The 24549-nt window shown below is 37.4% G+C and overlaps 1 protein-coding gene and 1 long non-coding RNA gene across 4 annotated transcripts; one reads left to right on the top strand and one right to left on the bottom strand.

The window, feature by feature from the left end:
- Positions 1–6544: 6544 nt before the first annotated feature.
- LOC116198620 (40S ribosomal protein S30) lies at positions 6545–8214 on the bottom strand. The gene is made up of 3 exons (XM_031528813.1): positions 8056–8214; positions 7824–7961; positions 6545–6824 (listed from the first exon to the last, which is right to left on the bottom strand). The coding sequence occupies exons 1-3, from the start codon at positions 8057–8059 to the stop codon at positions 6778–6780; spliced, it is 189 nt and encodes a 62-aa protein (XP_031384673.1). The 5' UTR covers positions 8060–8214; the 3' UTR covers positions 6545–6777.
- Positions 8215–12689: 4475 nt separating this feature from the next.
- LOC116201320 lies at positions 12690–22877 on the top strand. 3 transcript variants are annotated; one of them, XR_004155859.1, is made up of 4 exons: positions 12690–12885; positions 12990–13044; positions 18707–21643; positions 22095–22877. It is a non-coding gene; the product is annotated as an uncharacterized LOC116201320 (long non-coding RNA). The 3 variants fall into 3 exon arrangements; XR_004155858.1 differs by lacking the exon at positions 12690–12885 and having other exon boundaries at positions 12894–13044; XR_004155857.1 differs by lacking the exons at positions 12690–12885; positions 12990–13044 and having other exon boundaries at positions 16797–21643; positions 22095–22825.
- Positions 22878–24549: the final 1672 nt, after the last annotated feature.

The raw sequence follows: 24549 nt of genomic DNA, 5'->3' as shown, positions 1-24549 counted from the left end.
TTGCATAGGGGCGCGCATGCATGCCCCGACGAGATGAAATTCGGGTGCACACAGCTTGGCGACTCCACTGGGGAGATCATGATGAGTTCCGAAAAACATTCTGAAACCTGTTCCCTGGTCCTGGTGGTCCTTGGGTGTGTACAAGCTTGTTTTCGGGTGCCGTTTATTTGTCTGTAAAGTAGGCGTCACGGGAGCTCCGTTAGGAATGCGTCTGCGAACGTTCGGGGATGCTCCGGCTTAAGCAGAAAGTTTTTGAAATACAGTTGGAGGTGCCATTGGTCATTTTGGCGCCAAGAGTGATTTTTAGAATCCCACATTGAATACCTTCTGACGCTCCGGTGATCCAATGATGAATAGTGCCATAGTGCCGGCTTCTGTCGTTTTGTGGTTTGTTGCTCGTCTGCTTTTTTGATTGATCTATGTGTCTTCCTGGTGGTCCCTGCCTCTCTTCTATAGTCCATGTCCCCGTGCTCGCATGTTCGCCTCCGTCCGTTTAACCATGACTAGTAACCCGAGCTTCGGTCGGGTGTTCTCTGTTGGAGCCAGTGGGTCAAAATAGGGTGCTGACAATAATTAAGGACAGACACATAATTAATGATATAGTAGCAATTTCATTTAAATTCATACCCAGCTTTATCCTTTTTTTCCTCACTCCCTCTTCTCTCACGTGCTCTCTCTCTTCTCCTTTAATAACTTCTAGCGTCCCGATTATTTTCCTTTTTCCTTTTTTTTTTTCATTTTCTAGTTACAAATTATGAGGATAAAGATGGTTGAATGGGTTCGGCCAATTATACATTTTATTCACCTAATCTCAAACTATATTTACAGCCCATAGTGCGGCGGTATATATAGAGGGGCTATCGGTGCTACACGCGGAAACAATACATAAGAAATATTAAGAAATTAAATGGGTATTTGTTGACAACTTACCTTAATAGATAAGAAAACTATAAGGAAAAGCAGAAAAAAAAATATCCAACATGAATTCATTCAAATAAAAACTCCATTGTGAAGATGACAGAGTTAAAATTTGGGAGGAGCCCACCGAAAAAAAAAAGGAGGAGGAGAACAGAATGGTGGAGAAAAAATAGGGAAGAGAAAGAGCGGAGAATACAGTTAGTGGATAGTTATTACATAATAGAATGAGAGAAATTAACAATCTGGTACTCGAGATATTCCTATTACATCAAATCAAACCTTAAGAAATTTTTTACATCAAATTGAATTTTGACAAATTAAGTATACATCAGATGGGCTTTCCGTTAGAATTTCGTCCAATAATGGAAGGAAAATCTGATGTGGCATTCTACATCTGACGTGGCATTTTACATCAAATTGAATAATATGATGGGGCATTCTGCATCTCATGTAGTTCCTTCTCTTTCTCTCTCTCCCCTCTCTCTAACAGTCCCCCCCCTTCTCCGCAACTCTTTCTATCTTCTCACTCTCACATGAACCTACCTTCTCCCCATCGTTCCTCTTCCACAACTTCACTGTGATAGGCGGCAATGCATCCCTCTTCCATCAACACGCTTCGCGATGCAGCTGCCACCAACATCGCCGCTGTCGCCCTTCGTCGCGTTCCTCGAGATGCTATTGGACTCCATCAACCTCATGCTCTCCCTCTTCCTCCTCCTCTCCTCCTCTCCTCCCTGACCACCCGCTCCTTTTTCTGCCGGTGGTAGCTCATCCGCTCCAAGCTCACCTCCCTCTCCTCCTCCCTTCACCCGCTCCTCCTCTCCACCCTCCTGCCCTCCTTCCTCTCCACCCTCTCCTTCCGCCACTCCCTCTCCCTCCAATGCTCCCCCTCCTTCCGATTCATCCCTAACAAGCTCCCTCTCCCCCTTCTCAAGAATGGTTGATACGGACGGAACCGGTCGCTATCACTTTCGTGGCCTAAAGGTAAAGAAAACAAAGAATTCACAGTGAGATCATGTCACCACTGAAAGTTAGTGTTTTATCTCACCCAATGATTCGATCAGCGCGGGTTTTTCTGTGTTTTATCTTACTCGATGATTCAATTAGAGCTGAGTTTTTCATAAACTTTCGGGTGCCCAATTCTCCCATGTGCTGCTATGTAAAGAATATCAACAATTCCAAGTTACCACCATAGAATTTTTCCAAGACGCGCACAAAAACCCCATAATTTAAGCATAAAACTTCCTCCAAATTACAGTTACAAGTGGGGAGGATTAATAAGATCTCAATAAGAACAGATTCTGTATCCGGGCAGGCTCGGTGTCTTTGTAAGCGGAGGAGGACAAGGGAGTAGGTGAGGCTGGGGAAAATGGTAGGATTGTCTCGGTGTCGAACCTGGCGTCTTGGACCACTGGGTTATGTGCTTGGACTGGCGGAGATTCGCAGAAGAACGAAGGCAAAGAAGCCACTTGGGTAGAAGATCTCTCGCCTCCATAGCCCCCATGTAAAACATGGAAAGAAGTTATTAGTCAGATGTTGCATAACTGATTCAACAGACGAGCTGAGCACCAGAAACAGAGCAAAAGTGCCGAAGAAGCTCCTGGTGGCAGTGGTCGCGGCAGTTGCAGCATCCGGGGGGGGGGGGGGCGGGTGCAGGTGACGGCTTGTGGCTGCAGAAGCCTACCAACACATGCAAAGGCTAGCGGGAAAGTGAGGGAAATGTGGCAAATAATTTTTTATGCCAAAAAGAAATGGAAGAAAACAATCAACGAGTGCACATCAGATGTAGAATGTTACATCAGATTTTTCCATCTATTATTGGACGGAAGTTTGACAGAAGGCCCATCTAATGTACACTTAATTTGTCAAGGTTCAATTTGATGTAACATTAATCTCTCGAAGACGAAATTGTTAATTTACTCATAGAATTACTATCATTACTTGAATCTAATGGTTCTTATTAGTTAAATTATATGTAGTAAAGGCAATTTCGGCCGTAGAAAGCGAGACCAAATGGGTTGCTCGTGCTTTATAATAGCAGAGGTATATGTATATATTGTTACTGCTAAGAAATTATACATATTTTTTGTTAACATAAGATAAAATAATAGGATAATTCCTTTCATTATAATATGAGATAGATGTAAGTTTTTATTAGTTTGTTTTAGATGATGACATATGAGGTCTTCGGCCGACTGATCACAAGATACTGCTAATAAGTTTCAAACTCCTACACTGAAGGTAAAATGTGCCTACTAATACCGCAATTTAGCAACTGTATGAAAAGGAATTTGTTTAATTCCTCTACCTATTAGCTTAGATTGATTCACGGTTCAAGCATCACCTTACATGATCACAAAGATATTTTTTTTCCCTGGATGCAATTGGTAATTAAACAACTTATTTTTTGGTACGTGTCGCCTCGTACTAGGAAGCCCAATAGGTCTCAATCAATCTGGTCGAGCCAAATGGATCATTAATGAAAGGGTAGAACTCTTGCATCTGTGATTTTCTTCATTATTGAGGGTTGAACTCGAAACCATATTTAAGAAAACTAGGTGAAAGACCTGCACATATGTGTGGGTTAAAAGTGCTATGACAATGAATTGGTCAACAACCATTGCAAAAGGTAAATATACAACCTAATCAAGTTAATAAGAGAAGTGGAATTCCCTCTCTTAGGTAGTTTCACATTATAGATAATCATTTCAACTGCTATTTAAATTGAATGACCACACCTTACATTCATCAAGATATCATGAACTCGAAAGGTAGTAATATAATAATAGTAATGGAAAGTGCATCTCTACCATTTATCCTATGAAAACACTAAGTCGTCCATTGAAAATGAAGAAGTTTACAACTAACAAAATTAAGATAACATATCATAACCTCATCACGTTGAAGTCATCATCAAGAATCAACTAAACCCTTTTTCATATAAGCACTTATTGGTGGTCTATCACGAATGACAAACTCTGCAATTAAGAATATCCATATAGCAAATCTTATAATCATCTAGTAATAAAAGGAAGATATTCGTCCATTATATATATGACTTTTGGATCTAAGAAACTTTTTAACTTCCAATAATTCAGATGTTTGGACTTCCGTGAGTTAGGACTATTGGACTTTCGTCAACTTGAATCTTTTAGGCTTTGTTTGGCAACAAAGAAATTTTCAACTTAACTCCCAAAACGACAAAATATGAGGTCGAACGGTAAAATCCTGGGACCCACCAACGGGAAAGCAAAGAACTTGACTTGTCTTGCTTTAATTTCTGCAAAGGGAAAACTGTCGGCAAGAACAATGGTAGGGTTCCTCATCCATGCGTGTCGGAGAGAAGAGTAGCGGCAGATGACGACGAAGCTCCTTTGCTACTGCGCAATTGCGACCCCATTGTCCTTCGTGCGAGGGCTAGAAGACAGCGACATCGGCAACTTCAACAGTCCTTCGACGTCTGCAATTTGCAATTAGGTAAACTCTCTGTTCGCTGAAGCTGCAACTATTGGGTTCGCTGAAGATACCGAAATTGGTTTGAAATTCCATGTAATCGGCCCACCTGGAATGATAGCGAACGCATGTTGAAGGAAATCATTGTCAGAATGGCGCAATTTTGCTTGCAGAAAACTTCTCTGAACTTGGAATTAGTAGCGCTTTGTTCTGTTCGTCACTGTCTCTATTGTCGAATATTTGGGTGATCACCATGTTATTTAATACATATATTGTTATGTATGCATATCTTCTAAGACTTCTACAAAAGGAAAAGGGCAAGCAGAGAAAAAAAAACAAAAGCAATTCGCCAACAGTTAGAGCAGACGTCCTTAAGCATACAATATACGGCATTGTTCCCTTGTGCCCTACCAGTCATTCAAAAAGCTTGCCTAATTTGTCTTTATAGGGAATTAAAATGAGTTGAGTTTAGCACAACTCAATTGCCAAACACGACCTTACACTTCCGTAAGTTACAATCTTTAGACTTCTACAATCTAAGAACTTTGGCACTTCCATAAGCCAGGTGGCACCATAATATTGCGTCATTTATAATAATTATGTTGGTGAGACTTAAAAAGTTACTCAACCTGAATACACATTTGCCCTATGTGGCACTTTCCTATGCATTCTTAGTGTTCATATGTTATGATATGAATTTACCACACTAATTCGTTATGTATGGATGATGAGATTCCATTGATATAGAGCCAATTCCAATAAACTTATTGGAGGGTCCCATTGGCGTGCTTCTAGTAGGAATTGAACCTACGAATTGCAGTTGCTCCTCCTTTTATTATTGTATTTAGATAAGCATCGAATCCTTGGAACAAACACAAAATGGTAACCAAACAAAAACTTTAGTTATCAATTTCATAAATGGATTAGATATTTTGCCATATTGGGAAAAATACTGATGCTCACGAACATACTTGCTAGATATAAAAGAGTAAATAAAGAAAAGGTCAAAACTAATGCTTCCCCACCACTTACCGACGATCCAACAAACGATAGCCTCTGAGATTTTTAATACTAACCTAAAAATAAACTTGGTTGGTCCTGCCTTACAAGAGCAATGTAATAAAGCTCCTCTCCTCTCCTATCAGTTAGTTCATGCTTAAGAATTTCAAAAACTAGTAAAGAGGAGCAAAGTTTCATCAATGGCAAATTCTTCCTGGCCTCGGCTGTCTGCTTCTTGTCCTTCCTTATCAGGACGACCCTTGCTGACTCTCGCATCTTCGTGGGGGGCAGGGTCTACTGCGACACATGCCACACCCAGTTCAAAACCGGAGTCAGCGAATATATGGAAGTTACGAGCAACTTTTCCTCAAGAATTTTGGATTAAAAGTACGAGCAAGAGCCAGAATGAAAGTAAGAACGCCATTGATTTTGATGTTTAAGCTCGTGAAATTACAGCTTTGGTAATGCAGTTAGTAAAACTCTCATTCGCAGTATGGTTGACACAGTATATCCTAATTTAGGTAGTTATTGCGAAGCAATCAATGTAGCAACTACGCCGATATTTTCAGGTGCTAAGGTGCGCCTTGAGTGTAGATTGTACTCGTGAAGAGCAGCATGGAAGGGTGCGACAAGGTCAGCCAGGACATGTTCTTGAGGAAGAGCGCCACGATCAATCTCACACCCAGCAACATCTTCTCTCCCATTTGAATAGCAAATCCCCTCGGTGACATGAAGGAGGTTCAAATTGCAAATCCCCTCGTTGTCATGAAGGACCCCCTCCGGGAGTGTGCTGAGGTACACAGGGAACTCGACATGACTGCTGATGTTGTTGCATAAACAAGGACACATAGAGGATATCATCAATGCCTATATTATTATACCTAAATAAATTAGTATGTGGCATGTCATGAGTTAGGAGAAGGATTTTTGTACCCAAATAAGCAAGGATATTTCCGAGCTTGGATTTGCAGAGCAGGCAAATTCAGTGCCTTTGCTCGTACTTCGTAGCAGTCAATACGTTAATGTACTGCTAGCATTTTGGTCATTTTACCTCACATGTACAATAGTTAAAAGCTTTCACTTGTGTATGACATTTCTCAAATTCTCCTGTATTACTCTTAGCTATCCTATAAGATTGAATAATTTCCTATAGTTTAAAAGGAAATCGAAGACATTCACTAAAAAAGAAAACATAATCAAAGATAGGGTCGCAAAAGAATGAATGGAAGTCATGACAGAGTAACGACTAAAAAGGCTTCTTCCTCACGTGAATACTTAACCTTATCGCTAATCAGCGTTATCCATCAAACTGGATCGCAATACAAAATACAAGCTGTTACTATCCCTATCAAAACAACTCAAAGAAATGAAAGGAGAGAATGCTGTCAGCCCCCGTCAACTCCATGCTTACTTTTCCGATGAGTTTGGTCCTCGCTTCTTACCGAATCCAACAACTGTCAAAAGAAGGGATTAAAACCAGGATGAGAATAATTTCTCTTCGAAAGAAGTTTGAATTAACAATCATACGTATGGATTGATAAAGTCGCATTCCCTAACATTATCTAAGCAAAGAAACAACAGTATCCTATCATCAAACATCAGAGAACACAACAGATGATGATGAAACATGAAACTTGAAACAGTCCCAAAACCCAAACAAGTTATCCAATACGATGTATTATATATTCATAATACGTGCAAATTAAATGCAAGAGGCAATGATGCTTGAAATTCGCAGAAATTATCAATTTTTGCAGGAAAAAAAATTCAATATATGGATTGAAGCTTTCATATTCTGTCCGATCCAAAACTAGATTTTTTTTTTTAAAATAAATCAATCTACCAAAAAATAATCAGATAGGCAGTGTAGAATGCAGAAGCAAAACATCCTAAACCCGAGAAACTGAGCACAAGTTCACTTCGTGCTCATTGTATACTCAACCTGTTGCACACTCAATAAGTTCGAGATTAGCCCCATGTTTGGATTGCGGGAAAAGGAGGGAGCAGGGGAAGGGGAGTTTGTCAAGGACTCTCTCATCCGATTCGGTAGACTGCCCTCCCCCCTGCCCTTCGTCTCCCTCTGTTTCCTTCGACATTGAAACAAAGACATGTACAAACCGGATAACAACAAACTCGGATATCACGTCCGATCAAAGCGATAAAAATTCTGATCAGGCCGCCATCACTATCATATCAGTTTACCCAAGTAGAGAGTTTGGTTCATGATTGAAACACGAGGAAAACCAAGGCAACAGAAAATGATAATTCCAATAAGAGAAAGTGGTCAATTTTTCGCAGCAAAACCTTCAAATTAATCTTCTCATAAACCAATCCGCAACACAAATGAACAGATAGGCATATCTAATCATCATCCTAGTCAACGGACCAGATCGAAGAAGCAAAGCAACCTAAGCCAGAGATTTAATTGAGCACAAGTTCAGTTCGGAGCTCACCAGCGGTGACGAAGCGGCGGTTGTACTGCATCCGCTTGTGGGCGCGGCCCCGGGGCTTCTTCTTCTTGTCCTGCTTGGCCACCTTTGGCGTCTGCCCCCTCACCTTCCCCGCACGAGCCAGCGATCCGTGAACCTTCCCTGCAATAAAACCACAGTCACAGCCTCAGCATATCATTCCGCTCCCGACAATTTCTCATGTTCGACCGTCGAATCGAAGTCTAGGTAAGGTTACCCATGGCTGATGCTGCTGCTGGTCTGGTCTTCGCCGCCGCTTCGATCCGACTGAGAATTGAGAGCCTACAGAGGAAGAGAGAGAAGATGGGGGGAGAAATAGTGCGTTAGGGTTTTGGTGCGTAATAGCTCCGGCTTCGGGAGGTGAGTGTAGGTATCGGGCTGATAAATGGGCCTACATTTGGCCCATGGAGATTTAATGGCCGATAGAGAGGCCTTCCACACCGGAAGAGAATTTCCATCCTATCCACCTCGGGATCAAATAAAGGACCTGATCGAGAACTCCACAATCATGTGCTATCCGAAAGGCAAAGAGGAGGAGAAGAAGCTAAGTGGGGATCATTCAAAAAATCGGACGGCAACAGAGGAAAAGAAGACAACTGTGATTCCAAGTCATCCATCTTAATTAGGGTTCTTTTTTATGTTTTTATTTCAATTGGGTTTTTGTTCAACCAAAAATTTATTTGGGTTTTTATTGTGATGACTTCAGATTTGTTTTCTTCCATATTAATGATCGATTTAATGTTTGTGTTTTGATTATTGAATTTTGTTTTTTATATTATGGAATTATAACTTATTTTTTAATTTATTGAAGCATCAGTTGGTTCGCTCCAGAATTAATTCAAACTAAAATGGACTCATCCTGATCGAGTATCATCATACATATATATGGACAAAAATATGAAACAAATAAATTTCCCCATTTTTTTAATTTCAAAAATTTTACTTTCAATTTTCAATGATTAAAATTGTTGAAAAATTGCCCAGTCAGTAAATTTCCTATGTCACGCCTGGTGACGTGCCACATTAGCTAAAATAAGGGTAGTGAGTGTCTTATATTAGGAGTATGGGTGTCATTGACCTTTTCTGGTGAGAGGTATTTATGGAATTTATTCATTAACTTTTATATATATATATATATATATATATATATACAAAGCATATTTTGAGCTAAAATGAGACAGAAAATTCTCGAATTCCCTTTGCTTTACCTTAACGCTGATGAGAGGGTCTTTGTGACTTGATCTCGAAACTTTGCAATTAGGCTTTGGTTTAATGTCTTCCCATTAATGGATCCTTAGGTTAGGCACTTGTTCAAAGATGCTCCTTTAACCACGAACAATCATTAATTTATTTTGTCGCTTTAATGTGTCTGCGGGCCTGACGCAAGTTCGGAGATCCATTAATTTGTTTCTTCGGGTTGATAAGCCTCCGGGCTTTGTGCTTGTTCGGAGACTTTCTAGTGAACATTAACACCGTTAAAAATCGTTGGAGGCATCTGTGCTTGATCCAATTGATTGTGAAACTCGCCGGGGTCTTCGTAACTTTATCTGCCGTTCTTCACACTCTTCCTTCGAATGCGAGTGTTTTTGAGATCTTGAGGCCCGTTGATCTTCTAGTACTCCATTAATTTGCAGAGCACTTTTTCTTTATCCATATAGCTCTAACAAGCTTCTCCTCTCCTAAAGGTCCCCTTGTAAAGAATAGCTCCTATTTATAGGTATGGAGGAGGGAGCCATCAATCCTCGTTCTTGGGTCCCATTGGTCAATTGAAAATTTCTTACTTAATTTGGACCATCAACAATGTCTCTAGGATTTCGTAAGGGAATATTTCTTAAGTTCTCAAAATTACCATACGCCATTTTTGTGACTTATTTGATTTCCATGTATACATTGATCTTGACAAATTTAGATGCACGTAATATTATATTATTATTTTAAGGAAATATTTTACTTATTTATTTCTAGAATAAATAATTTTTTAGTAATAATAAATAAGAGGTGGAACTTTGTGATTGGCCGAAATTTTTTTGCGTCTACAATATATAAGGCTTTACCTTAGTATTTTAGAGTGAAATAACAAATTTATGTTATTAAAAATAATTGTTTCAGGACAAACTGCATTAACAATTTTTTTAGAAAACAATTAAAAAAATATCAATGTTGGTTTTCTGGAACAAAAATGCTTTAACAGAATTATTAAGTAAATCACACAGTGCACGGAAGAAATTTATATAATTTTAATTTCAAACATTTAAATTTTAAGAATGATTTATCATTATATAAAAGATGAAATACAAACTAAAACAATGAAACATATTATACAATTCATATTAAAAATTGAAAATTCCTTTTAGAAATTAATAATTTTAATTAATTACCTTAAAACTGATTAAATTTATTTATTTGATTTTACTAATCTTACTTTTTTTTTTCTGTGTGAACCTTGATATGTAGAAGTCCAATTGGGCCTGAACTAATCCAATTGAGTCGGGATTACCCATTAAAAGGTAAAGCTCTCACAGTGTGAATTTTCTGCATTCACAATATCTAGAGCCCGAAACCTTTTTAAACGGAATAAGTGTCGAATCACTTAAACTAACTCACATTGCTACTAATCCTACTTCTAAAGTAGTGCTTTTCTACGTAAACAAAGCTTTTCATAGAGCTAACTCAATATTATACAAATTTTAACATCTTTTATTCATTGTTAACTTGAAAATTATCAAACAGTTAATTCTATAATTATAAACTAATTAGTTAATATTCTCTGAGACATAATTTCAATAATAAAATATACAAATGCAAATAGTAATTTCACGTAATGTGTGAGTGAAATGATTGATCCCACTAATTCTAATGAGATATCAAAACTTTATACTTTGTTGCAACACTCCCCGTGATGTAAGCTCACTTTTTACCAGTGGAAGCAGTTCTTAGAGGGGTTAAAAATAATTTAGATCAACCCAGCATAGAAAATTAGCAAATGGGAGTAACATATTGATATAACATGCATACGCATTTGCTAAAGTCAATATATGCCGGTTATGTAATTTGGCTCGGGCTAATACACGATTCTAGGGATGGTTTAGGGGAGCAATTACTTTAAAATAATTATATCTTACATGCAAAGTGAATTATCTCAAGTTGTAACAATTACACATATATTCACCCAAAAAAATAGAGGAAAAAATATATGTCATAGTACAATCTTTTGCTTTTGTGTCAATTTTATCACAGCCTTTTAAAATTACACTATGTAGCACAACGTTTAGGGTGCAGTGTCAGTTATGACATGACGTTAAATTTTCCATGAAGATTAAACGGAAAGTTGATATTGGACACATGTAGATGAACAGTGAGCCTAGACTCTTGTCACATGCGGAATAATTTATATTCCGACTGATCCGGTGCCCTTTTACCTACCTAACTCTCTCACCTTCAATACATGAATTCTATTCCCGCCTCTTCATATACAAAATTGCTCTTTCTGAAAACAACCACACCATCAATAGAATGAAAAAAGGCACATATTAAATTTATTTGCAGTTCATATAATGAACAAAGGATGAAAAATTGTTAGATAGAAAATGGAAGCTCATATTTGTCAAATGAAATGCAAACTTTAATTCGTTTTCGTTTATAGGAACTAAAGAGAGAGAAGTGTGAAGAGAGAGACTGGCAAGCTCGTGGTGAAGAGGGGGAGAAAGAACAAAGCGCTGAACTAAAGAGAAATTTGGGGTAGCAGTGAGGTAGGAGATGTGTGAAGAAAATTGAATGAGATTCAAGTATTGATGGTGAGGGAGTCATATAGGTAAAAGGGCACCTGACTGGTCAGAATATAGATTATTTCATATGTGGCAAGAGTTTGGGCCCACTATTTATTTACGGATGCACCATATCAGCCTTCCGTTTAATTTTTACGAAAGAATTGATATCATACCATGATTGACACTACGCCTTAAACGATGTGTTATATAGTGTAATTTTAAAAGGTTGTCATAAAATCGACACAAAAGCAAAATGTTCTGCTATGATTGATACTACATCCTAGACGATGTACTACACAGAGTAATTTTAAAAGATTGTGATAAAATTAACACAAGACAAAATGTTATGCTATACCATATATTTTTTTCAAAAACAAATTACACATATTTTTAACAAATTATTTGAATACTTAATAAATTACTTTAATTTTTTAATAAATTTTTACAATTAAAGTACGTGCACTTGTTCCGACGAAGTTGCTCAATCCCTAGACTACGCAGCTAGAACACTTCGAGAATTGTTTTGTCCCAAAAAGGAGGAAATTGCACACCCAACAAGAAAACATAAATGAAAACTTGAAATTCTCATCCCATTTTTCAGATCAAGAAGAAAGTAAAATTTTCATCTCCTTGTTCTTTTTTTTTCTTTTTTTCGTTATAAGAGAAATTTATAAATTTAGTATAATAAAATAAATATCATATTTACCTAATAGGATTGGTCTGGTGATTAAAAAGTGTGATTTTTTTAGAGAAATCTCATATTATGGCCTATGACAAGACTAACTCGTTTTGTGGCCTTGCTAGGTGTTCACATGATTCGCAGATTGGTTGGACCAATCGTTATCAAAAAAAAAAAAAAATATATATATATATATATATATATCATACCTTAATAGTTCATATATACACGGGTACTTCCGCAACAAGGATTGGATCTCAAATAGATCTGGGAACGTACACTACAATGCAATACCTTTCTTCTTGCTTCATTTGATTTTTTATATGAAGGTCAACAGTGCGTGGAAGGTTGTAACAAGGGGCAAAAGCACAGCAACTTTTCAAGTTATGAGTTAAAAATTAACAACATTTTGTACCACCCGAGAGTCAAATCTTCACTCGCACGTGCCACAAATGATAATGTAGATTGACACACACTCGCACGTACGCGTCCGCCTGAAACCCAGCAGAACTATCTTTCTCCTCTCTACCAACAATTATGAAGTCTTCCGTTCTTACCAACTAGATAGTGCACCAATAATCCCCCCCTTGAGGACCAGTTGGTACTGCTTCCTCTTCTTCTCCTACATAATTGTTGACCGATTCGATTGGTGCTTCAGTGGTTTGGGCTGCAGCTGTCGTCACATTCAGCCTATGATTTTTTCAGGTAAAAGATGTTCTCGGGGTATCAGAGAGCGGGAGCTGTGTCGATTGTTCCACGGGTAAGTGTCTTCCATGCCGAGCTTGTCAAGTGAGCAGTCCTTTTTGCAAGTTAACCTTTGTTTCATTGTCTGTTCGACCTTGAGTATGCACGGTAGAGACTTTAACAGCAAACCCTAATTAATACAATCTACAAAAACCCTAATTGATTCCTACCTACTTTTATCATAACATTGCAAGCTAACATGCCACCAGATTTTGATGTTATCCAACATAGTTTGAATCATCAATGATATCTAATAGCTTGAAAACTTCGATTGATATGATAATGTTTTGATAGCCACCCGGGTTTATGGATATCTTTATATTTTATAAATGTCAAACGTCTCGCAAATGTCCTAAACTATCTTGATGATGAATAAAAAACACACCTACTTGTCTGATAATAAGCTTGTAGAACTCTTGAAGTTAGTTGAAGTTCGGAGGGGATTCACCTTGAGATATGTTTGAGGGTAAGTGCTTTTAGATATTTCTTACAATTTTGAGATAACATTTTGCTGTTATGATATTCATCCTCATTATGGAATTAAGAGGTCCTAGCTTTGATTATTAATGGTAGGACTTCCCATGCTATTATTTTTTATTTTCACTCTAACCTCTACTAGGTGCATAAGTCCTTCTATAACTAAAAATATTTTCCGTACAATTATATATGCAAATCTGGAATCTAATATTGAGTTCAATTTATTAAGGTAACTCACTATGAATGAAAATCAATTGAGGAAGAGAAGAAAATGTATTCCAAAGAAATAAATTTATATGGACGAAATCCCAGTTCTTGAGCTTTAGGAAAAATAATAGGATGGAGATTAGGAATATGCTAATAAGGAGTTTTGTCAATTTACACTAATAAGAGGTTTTGTCACACACACACACACATCTATACACCGTTTCCAATTTCCAAAACTCTTGGAGCTCCATGATTAGATGTGGAAATTAGTAATATGCTTAGTTCTTGATCACACTAGTAATTATGATTCCCTATGTATTTCAGAAATTCTTTTTGCTCACAATTAAAACCTATTTTACTTTCTCGGTTATAAACAAGGTTCATAAATTTACAAAGGAATAAGAAGGAAAAATTTATTGATACATCGCGAAGTCTCATTCATAAAAATCGAATGCAGTTGACATAAGAACTCCTTATAACATAATTAAAGTGCCGAAGTTGAAATCCACGTTGATGGGGCTGCTGTTCGTTCTTTTGCCCACTTCTGATTATGCTTTTACTTTCTAGCCCAACCCTCTTATAGGTTCTTCGATCTATTCCCTCTAGCTTTTCCTCAGCTCCCATCATATTCTCGCTCCTGAAAAATAAAATGTGTAATTTCTAATTCGACCGTGGGGTGATTGAGCTGGGGTACACCCAGCAGCCACCGGTCCCCAACCGACAAGGTCGTCGGACACCCTTAGAAGCTCCCACATATGCTAAAAGTAAATAATAATAATAATATTACTTGTGATATGTATTGTTAAGGGCCCACTTGATGACGAGTCAGCTGCCACATATCCAAAAAGAGGAGTAGTAAGTGTACAATGTTAAAGCAGAGAGCGTGTGAAATTTACTCTTATAATTAGGTATAAAATCACTTAAGAAATGATAAATAATAACGATTTAACTAACTGAAATTAATCATATTATACGTTGACTTCTTGACGCCTCCAAACGCTCAAAAAAATCTACCTATCCTCATCCTTCTTATCCTTCTTTCATTCATTTCCTCTCCTAACTCGTACAGATTTATAACTTTTACACACTTCAATAATTAAGTTTTAAACTAAAAGGAATGGTGCAATTGGGAAAAAAAACTGCACTTTTTGTTGCAAAATGAAAAATGCAAGTACGTATAAACGTGCATGCACGCATAGCAAACAAATGAATATTCATGCCAGATTTTTTTCCCCTTGTGAACAAAATATTCATCCACGGTTTTTTGACTTTTTTAAGTGACAACTTTTTTTTAGTGTAATTTTGTACAATGACAATTTGAAGGATCTAAAATAAATTAAATTAAATAAAAAATAAAAATAAAAAAGAAATTTGACTGACTGGAGTTGGAGAAGGGGCTGGGGCACCCCGCCGGCCACCCACCCCATTGGGCTGTGATCCCTCAAATTTTGGAGAGGGTTGGCGGGCTTCATCTTTTTCTTTTTTATTTTTTTTTTAAATTTATAATTTTATATTATTTTAAATTTATTTTGGATCCTTCAAGTTATAATCCATGCAAAATTACCTGAAAAAAGTTATCACGACAACATTCCGTCCATCTTTTCACGAAATACCAATAGCATGTTGTGTGGTGAAAATTTTTCTGTGTGCCATACGGTGAAATTATTTCAATTTGTGTTGCTCTGCTAAATAAAGTTAAAAAATCTTGTTATATGGTGCTATATTCTTTTTTTTTTTCCTTTTTTTGGGTGAAGTACAGCGTAAAGCACGGCAAATTATCTTTTTTTTTCCTTTTATAAAAGAGAACATTTTTTTTTTCAAAATTATGCCGTTCCATAAAGGGCAGAAATAACTTTAATTCTCTCTCGAGACTTTTTCTTTTTTTACCTGGAGAGTGAATCAACAATGTTATTTTTTTTCAATATTTTATTTACATTTCCGAAGAGAAAAAAAAAGAAAGGAAAATGTAAACTTACGAATGCCATTTTGCGTATAGAATAATCACGTCTTTGTCATCCTAACGAGAATTGTCTGCCGGACACTTGACTATTCTTCCAGTTGGATAGACAAGTGCGATCTAGTTGATGATAAACGAAAGAATTAGATTTCTTTTTCTGTTTATATACGAAAACAACAATGTAATCAAACATTTTGTCATAAAGATAAAGCTAAAGGGCCTTCATTTATCGGATTATGATATAATCACTTTTTATTTTTATTTTTTAATTTCAGTTGTTTCCAGAATAATCAAATTGAAAACAAAAGAAAAAGGGAAAAAAAGCCATTTTTAGTCCTCGATTTTTTGTCACTTTTTTTGTTTTCGTCCTAAACCTTTTTTTTTATTTAAACTTTGTACTAAACGTTACTTTTTTTTGTTCGGATTGGTCCTGCCGTTACATTTTCCATCCAAATTCAACAATTATCAATAAAAATAAATATTTAAAAATTTTAAAAAACGAAAAAAAAAAAGGGACTGATAGCAAGAATCGGGAAGCTGGGCAAGGAGAGAGAGAGGGGGCGCCCCCCAACCCCTCCCCCAACTCTCAGTCTCAGGCCCTCATCATCGAAGCGGTTGGCTCTAGACTCAGCCCACTTGCCTAAGTCTCTTCGTTGTCCAATTTCCAGCACCTCTCTCGTCTCCTATTGGCTTCCTTTGTACCAGAAGCAGTGAGATGTCTAAACTGAAAAGGTTAACCAGGACAGTTTTTCGTAGAGGTTACTGGAATCAAAAAGGAAAATTTTGGAGATTTGGGTTTGTTTTTACAATCATTGAAGGATCCTATGGTCGTAAAAGGGGGTTTGTTGATCGAAATGAGGTTCAAAAATCTGTTCTTGACGAGGTAGAAGAATAAGGGAACGTGCCCCCTACTCCGTCGTCCTCTGTTGCTGCTTTTGTTCCTTCTCTTCCCATTTTCTCCCCCTTGCAAACTGTAACTGAATGGGAATGGGAACATCTCTTGCAAAGTAAAAAGAAAAATTCTGAGACTGAGAATTGGGGGAGGGGGGTGGGCTGGCGACCAAGCCGGAGCGGTGGTGGGCGCCAGCAGGTCCCCCCCCCCCCCCCCCCCTCCCCCCCCCCCCCCAGCTTTCTGATTCTTGCTATCAGTTTTTTTTCAATTTTTGTTTCTTATTTTTTAAATTTTCAAATATTAATTTTTATCGAAAACGGTTAGATTTGGATGGAAAAGCTAATGATAGGATCAATCCAAACAGAAAACATGACGTTTAGGACGAAGTTTAACAACAAAATAGATTTAGGATGAAAACAAAAAAGTAATCAAAGGTTGAAGACTAAAAATGACTTTTCCAAAAAAAAAAAAAGATAGAAGTTTAACCAGGAGATGACTTAATTTAAGTAAGATCTGTAAAAAGGTTTCTCAATATGAGTTATTTTTCTTGTTAATCACTCAGCCAATGCTGCCTTGTAACGAAATAATTTCATGTGACTTTAACACCCCTATGTTATTTTATTTTATTTTATTTTTTGTTAAATTATGTTATTGGTTTGAAATGACCCAAAAGGACACACGAGAGAAAGAGGTGAAGAACTGATCTGATCATTCTCTTGCAATTCTTCTCTTCGCCTGCAATTCCCCACATTCTTTCTCCTCCTTTGGTCCACCTTTGCCAAAAACGAAAGGCGAGGCCCGACATTATATAGACCCCACTGATATGTACTATTGGAAATTGATATTCATATGTATATGCATGTATTATAGAAATAACTTTTTCAGCATCTCTGCTCTATTTTATTTCAGTTTTCATTTCATTTTATTTTATTTTATTGCCCTAACTCTCTATCAGTTAGTTAGTTTGTTTCAACTAAATTTTAAATGCTAAAAATTAAGTGCTGAATTTTTAAGTGATGAATGAAATAAGTGCTTATTCAATTAAGCAAATTTTGTTTGGTTGGATAAATGTTGAAAATTTTGTATCATTCTTTACCAAAAAAAAAGAGAAAATTTTGTATCATTTGAAATCCTAATTACGTAATGCCACAAACTTTCCTTCTTTGAACTTTTGCCCCAATATTTTCTATATTTTTTTGAAATGAAAAAAAATTAGATGGAGAAGCTGAAGGGCAGTGGTGGCCCCAATTCCTGCCACCACCACCCTGATCGAGGTCACCAGTGACGTTAGAGGTCACCGGCGACCTCGTCTCTTCGAAATTGGAGATAGAGAGAGAGAGAGAGGAGAGAATTGGAACAGTGGTGGCTCGGATCTCGGCCACCACAGGGACAGACAAGAGTCGCCAACAACCTTGTCCATCACGGTGGTGGTCGAGATCGGAGCCACCAACATCCCTTCCCAAAATCGTCCCTTCTCCTCCTCCTCTCTCTCCACCAAATTGTAATTACAAAAACAATTGAGGGGTACTACTGCAATTTTTGGAAAATTGTCCCTTGGCCGAGTAAATCAGCTGAAAAAATAAGTAGGTTTTTTCTACTTAGTAATTAAGTACTTTTTTGACTTAAATCTATTAAGTTAAGCTAACTTTTTTATATTTATAAAAAATGTTGAATTCTTTTAATTAGTTATTTATGATTTCACTTTTATTATATTGGCATTAGACCTTCTTTATAATCTAAAAAATATGTTGAATTCTATTAAGTGCTGAAAATTACTTTCAGTACTTAATTAGTGTTATCAAACACACCCTTAATGTGCAACCTTTCAAAAATCATAATTTTATTGGATATTTTTGTCCATTTGTTTTTTGAATATTGTTTGCACCGTTTATTATAATCACTACTTAGTTTTAAGTTTCATCAAATGTACCACCAAACGAAAGCATTAGCGACTTATATGTTTCACTCAACATGTTTTACTCTATATGGCCAGTACTTTTCATGTTTAGTACTTAATTTTTAGTTGGTCAAATATCGATCACTAACATAAAGCATAAATAACTGCTAACAAACATGTCTTAAGTTCTTAATGCAAAGTTGCAAGACGTGCGAGATATAAAGGTCTGAAACAGTAATTAATATAAGGTCGAACTGCCAATGGATGTGAGGTTGTTGAGCAAGGACTGGTCATTTGACAAGGCTTTTGCATGGAAATCAATACCTAAAGATGCATTCCTTGTCAAGCCTTGATGCAACATCGGAGGAAGACAAGGTATATAAGGCACGAACCTGCTATCTCCTGTAACCTTTAATAAATTGACTGATACGCAAGCAGAGAAGATGCAGGTATGGTTTTCCACCACTTTGGTTACATGTTATGCATTATGATTGCAATATTATGTACAGAAGTAGCTATTCTGATGGATGGATGTATGTGTAATTGTATGTATACATTGTCTGTATAAGGCAGTGATAAAGGTGTGCCAATAGAGTACGAATTCGACAAAAATGATCAAGTCAACTACAGAATGACGCAAGATAATAATGGTCAAACATTTTTATTAGCCTCATACCTTGCACATATATCTGCAACGGTCATCTCAACAATAGAATAGAAACCTTCAGAAATTTTAGTAGACCTTGTAGTCATCTCAAATTTTCATGCGTGAGGGAGACGGTTGAATGACTACGAAAAATTAAATTGTTATCTAAAAAGATTAAGCTGTTAGAGTAAATGTGTATGGTCATCCCAAATTGTCACTAACTTGAGCAAATAATACAATTGACCGTACTCATCGAAGGAATAGCCTGCAATAATGTATTTCACAACTTTAAACCACCCAACACCCTAGAAATTTACATTCTTAATGAGATTGACTCTTTAAATAACCAGCAACCCCGAACGAAATTTTCATTTGTATTAACTACATCTTGATTTCTTGTTTCTTGATGATTGATATATGCTTATATGCATTTTATCCTATTACGATTTCCTATTACATTTTAAATTCGTACATAATGTACGGCCCTTCAATATAAGTATGCAGTTACATGACTTATGAAATACTCGATTTATTTGATTTTTACGATTGCTTCTTTATAATCATTCTATAATTAAGGTGTTTGATATATTCGATATATTTGATTTTATAGAAAGACTTTAATTTAAAAACAAATATTTGCCTTGAAAAATAATGTCGACACGAGATCGAATTCTATTTTCGCCATCATTCTATTTAATAAAATATAACCACCAATGGTTTTCCAAGCTGGAGAGGTAAGAAGATGTCACTCTCAAGTGTAAGGTCAGAGTATTTTCATTTTTTTTAGAATTTTAGGATTTTAGGTTTTTGTGGTTGAAAGTGGAGTTCGTGCTCTATAATCAACACAACTGTTTTTTCCTGATATGCGAGATTCAGATCATAATACTCATGCTTGAAGAGATATAACCGCTGTTGTTTGATGATCCTTCTGCAAGCCATGATAAGAGAAAAAGAGGCTATAGGAGAGCGGAAAACCCTTAATTCATAGGGTGACAATGTGGAATCTCAACGAGCATCTTGTTTGCTTATAGAAGAAGATTACATAAAAAAAAATCACTTATTCAACCATGACCCAAAAATCAATATATGCACATTTTTAAGATATGAATATACCGCATTTGCTTTGTTTAAAATGGCCAATTTTATTTCCTGATGTGATGGAACCTTCCTATCTTTTACCAATCACTTTTAACTATGTGTGGTTATTGTCATTAAATTTTTAGGGAAAAAGCTTATAAAATTAAGTTTGGAATGTAATACTATATAAGGAAATCTTTTTTTTTCGCTGAATATATAAGGAAATCTAATAATTGTAAAGAAACAGGACTGAACCCTGGGGCCTAAGATTTCTTCAATAAGAAGAAGGGGTTAATATAGCAGAAGACGCTCTCACCCGGTAACCTAAAGGTTTCTGGTTCAGCTTTCGTGGTGATATTACTTGTGCCCATTGTTAGCACCCCGTTTTGGTCCACTGCTCCAGGGGATAAAATTGTCATTTCTATCATCCATTGAGGGGAAGTATTTTTTGGCTAATCGCTCAAACATTCGCAGCTTTTTAAATTGGGCAATTTCTTTAAGTTAATTTCAAATTTTACATATTTCAGAAAATACTCTACGGGACGTTCTCGGGTTTCACGTGCATCAATTTTCGTCTTTCAAAATTCAGAATTATATTGGGGATCAAAAAATATTTTTCTGCATAATATTGATCGTTGAATTTTTCTGAATGCAATGGTGGTTCCCAATTATTTTTGGAATAACCAATTGAAAAGACAAGAATTTCAAGCTCTACGTGCTTCAATTTCGACTTTCTTCAAAATTCGGAACGATACTCGAGATTGAAAAGTATTTTTCTGCGTAATGTCGATCCTCGAATTTTTTTGAACACAACGGTGGTCCTAGAATATTTTTCGGATATCCGATTAAAAGATAGAATATAATCGAGCAATTATGACCGATGCCTGTCAGAAGTTCGATATCGATTTTTATCGAGATTCGATTCTCATCAATGCAAATTGGAATTCTCATGAAGCCGACTATTTTTCAAATTTCCCAATTTCAAAGTTTTCATTCCGAAATTGTCGACGAATCCTGAGAAATTGGATTTTAATTCGAAGATGCGCGTACGAGTAAATTTAAAAAAACAAGAAAAAAAAAGAAAAAAGAGATTGAACAGATGGCAGAGGGGTCGGCCCAAATGCAAGTTGGCCGACCCCAGGATCCGTTGACCTTCATTTCTTTTTCTTTCCTTTCCTTCTTCTTCTTCCTGTAGGTACCTGCAACTGAGGCTCACGATCCACCACCAACAACTCCTCTTCTTCTTCTTCATCCTCTCTGCAAGCCCAGAGCTGACAACCTGCTGTGCCCATCCCGAGCTGACCCTGACACTTCCATCAACTCCTCTTCAGCACACGGCAACGTCACCTTCACTCTCCATCAACACGTTTTCAGCTTTTTTGGCTCTCTTCAGGTCAGAACAGAGGAGAAAGGAGAAAACATTCAACTCAACCCCACCTTCTCCTCTCTCGATCATTTCGAGGTACTGAAAGAAAAAAAAGAAAGGACAGAGAGTGACGTAGCGTACAACGCGGATAACCGTTACAGACTCATTGATTCGCGCACGAATACCGGAACTACAACCTTCTATAACTGTTGATTCTACGAATACCAGAAAATAGGCATCAAACTCGAAATCCAAGATTGGACAAAGCACGAAAACTCTGAATTTTATTGATAATTTGAAAAGACGACTCTCTTTGCCCTAGGACTTACAGAAAGCTTAAATAGGGTTTAAGAAAACCTAAATTGTATAAAAAAACTAAATTTTTCAAAAAGTGCAAAAACACCCTAATTAACATAAATTGCATGTTTTAAGGACCTAAACGATGAAATTTGCCTTAAATATCGAAAAATCACGACGAAGCGGTGAGTTTTGCTCCTGAGGCCATTTCCTTCGAAATAAGGTCGTCAGAACCTATTTTTTTTTGCAGGTACCGACTTGACAGGTCTTCTGCCGCATCAGAGAGACACACGGAAAAAGGACGGATTCGGCTGGCTGGGGGCAGCTTCTTCTTCTTCCTGGGTTTCTTTGGTCCCGAGCTTGCTTCCTAGGCAGCTCCCAGTCCATCGCTGAAGTTGCTCTACTACTGGTCACTCCTTCCCCGACACCCTCGCACTGCTTTGCTGCAGCTCCTCCTCAGTTGCTGCTGCTTATTGCGTGTTCTTCCTCAACCGAAAGCTGCAGCCTCGTCCATATCTTGATTGCCGGTCCCCGCTGTTCTGCCACAATTGTTGCTGTTCGGGTCCCCTCCAAGCATCCAGCAATTACGAGCTCGAGTTCCAGTCGTCCCTTAACCCCATGGCAGCTTAGCTTTAAGCCCACACTTACTAGACCTTCTCCGACTAACAGCTGCAACCAGCTCGTTCGTTGTGTCCTTCCGCAGCTCTGGTGAGCTTATTTGATCCCAATTGCGGCTGGTTTTGTGTAGCTATGATATGCAATCATTTCCTGATTGTTTCGAGTTTGTTTGGCATGATTCCGTCGACTTTAGTTCGAGTCTAAGGCATGGGCTGAATGGGTCTATGCTTTATCGATCAAGTTGAACTCCTTTGGCATGTTCTAGATGATTTAATGATGAGATTATGGTATGGACTGAATTGCTTGAGGGTTTGATGTTCGATATGTTCACATTCGACATGATATTAAAGACTATACGCTAAATTTCATCGCGTGGCTGAACTGAAGGATTATAGAGGTTGGTTTCTTATCGTTATGTGCACCTAGAGGTCTATCTATAACTTCGATGCTTGCTGGCCCGTCTTGATTATGATCCTTAGAGACTCGCTTTGGCCGCCTTCATGTTATTGGATGAGTTGCTATCGTGCCTGGATACTTTAGAATCGATTCTCTCTGCATTTCATGCCATTTTGAGTGTTATGGAATCAAGTCTTCCGGTTTTTGATGTCGTGATCAGATTTGAATTGTGGACTTGGAGCTCGTTTCGTTAGTTATACTCTCGATCATGTTCATGGCTCAAATATTTGCCTTTGCCCCAATTCTCCCGTGTTTGTTTCCCATTTGCATGTCCCCTCGAGTCTTGGAGGGAAGTGAAGAAATTTAGAGAGACGACTCGACTCAGTCCTTGCAATTCTTTTCACTGTTTCCAGATTAGCCCGAAACTTTTAGATTTGTTTCAATTGAACCCTCGGCCATTTTCAGTATTTTCAGTTTAGCCATTGAACTTTCCAGACAATTCAGATCAGTTCAGGGAACTTTGCACCGATGTTCAGTTTAGTCCCTGACTTTATTAATGAATCTAGATTGACCCCTGGCCGAATTTGACATTTTCAAAGCTGTCACTGACTTTTTGAGCTGCTCCAAATCAGTCCATGGGATTTTAACTGAATTTTCAAATCAGCCCCAGTTTTTTGAAATTGTTCAATTCAATCCTTGGACATTTTTTTTAATGATTTCCAACCCTTTCTACTTGGGTCCCTGACCGACAATATGCATGTTTTCGTTTAATATGTTCTTGTCTCGTTTATTATGCGTATATAACATGATAATACGTACTTTTTACGTTTTTCTACTTATATGAGTCGGTGCCGTTTTATCGATTTCGTTAATATTATGTTTGTGTACGCTTGCATGTTGCATCTGTTTCTCGTGATCATGGCGGCACCGACTATGTAAAATATGTGTGTTTATCATGCTTGATGTATGGGCATGCGAGAAACGGGTTGGAATCGGGCGAGGAAATCGCTCAAAACCCGAGTTGGGTCAAGCTAGCCCACGACATTTCCTTGAGGAGGTGGCCGTGAGCTTCTTGACCCTTCTCGGGTCAAGGGCAACCTCATTTTCCAATTTAAAATCCGTTTTTCGAACTGTGTGCAATCGCATTTTGATATCATCGCAAATCAAGCCTTAAAATACTTGCCAAAACGTTATTCTCTAAATAAAGTGCATTGATTCATGTATCGATGACCTTAGCAGGCCCAGGAGGGTCCAAGGGTATTTGGTCATTTTTTATCAGGTTCCCTTGGCCTTCAAGCACTTGTCTTGGTAGCCATGCCACAAGTCGTTTTCATAAAACTAAGCTTGTTTTGGGTATTAAGACTCCATTCAGGCAATTAATTCATTATCTGTTTGATTTGTCTAAAATCTGTACATTTAACGCATTCGGCGATAACTCATAATCAATAATTCCACTAATGGGGTGATCGGGACATTCAGGCGACTAATTAACTCACTCGGCCTAAATAACTTTGCATGAATCGGTAATTAACCAGTAACACATGTCGATAAGTTGCAAACATGCATTAGTGCCCTTTCTAAAACTCACAATTTTACAAAGCCCGAGACGTGCAGTCCAATGTGGCAGGGATGTCGAGGAAGGACTTGCGCGTCCTGCCTTGAGATCTTACCTAATTTGAGGTAGTTAAAGT

Source organism: Punica granatum, chromosome 3 (genome assembly GCF_007655135.1).
Source record: "Punica granatum isolate Tunisia-2019 chromosome 3, ASM765513v2, whole genome shotgun sequence".
Taxonomy (NCBI): domain Eukaryota; kingdom Viridiplantae; phylum Streptophyta; class Magnoliopsida; order Myrtales; family Lythraceae; genus Punica; species Punica granatum.
This window is presented reverse-complemented; position numbering and strand designations above follow the sequence as displayed.

What these genes read in the sequence shown, in the direction of transcription:
- LOC116198620 (XM_031528813.1), bottom strand. An exon ending in CCGCCGCTTCGTCACCGCTG is followed by an intron (nt 6,825 to 7,823) that starts GTGAGCTCCGAA and finishes TTCTTTTGACAG; the next exon opens with TTGTTGGATTCGGTAAGAAG.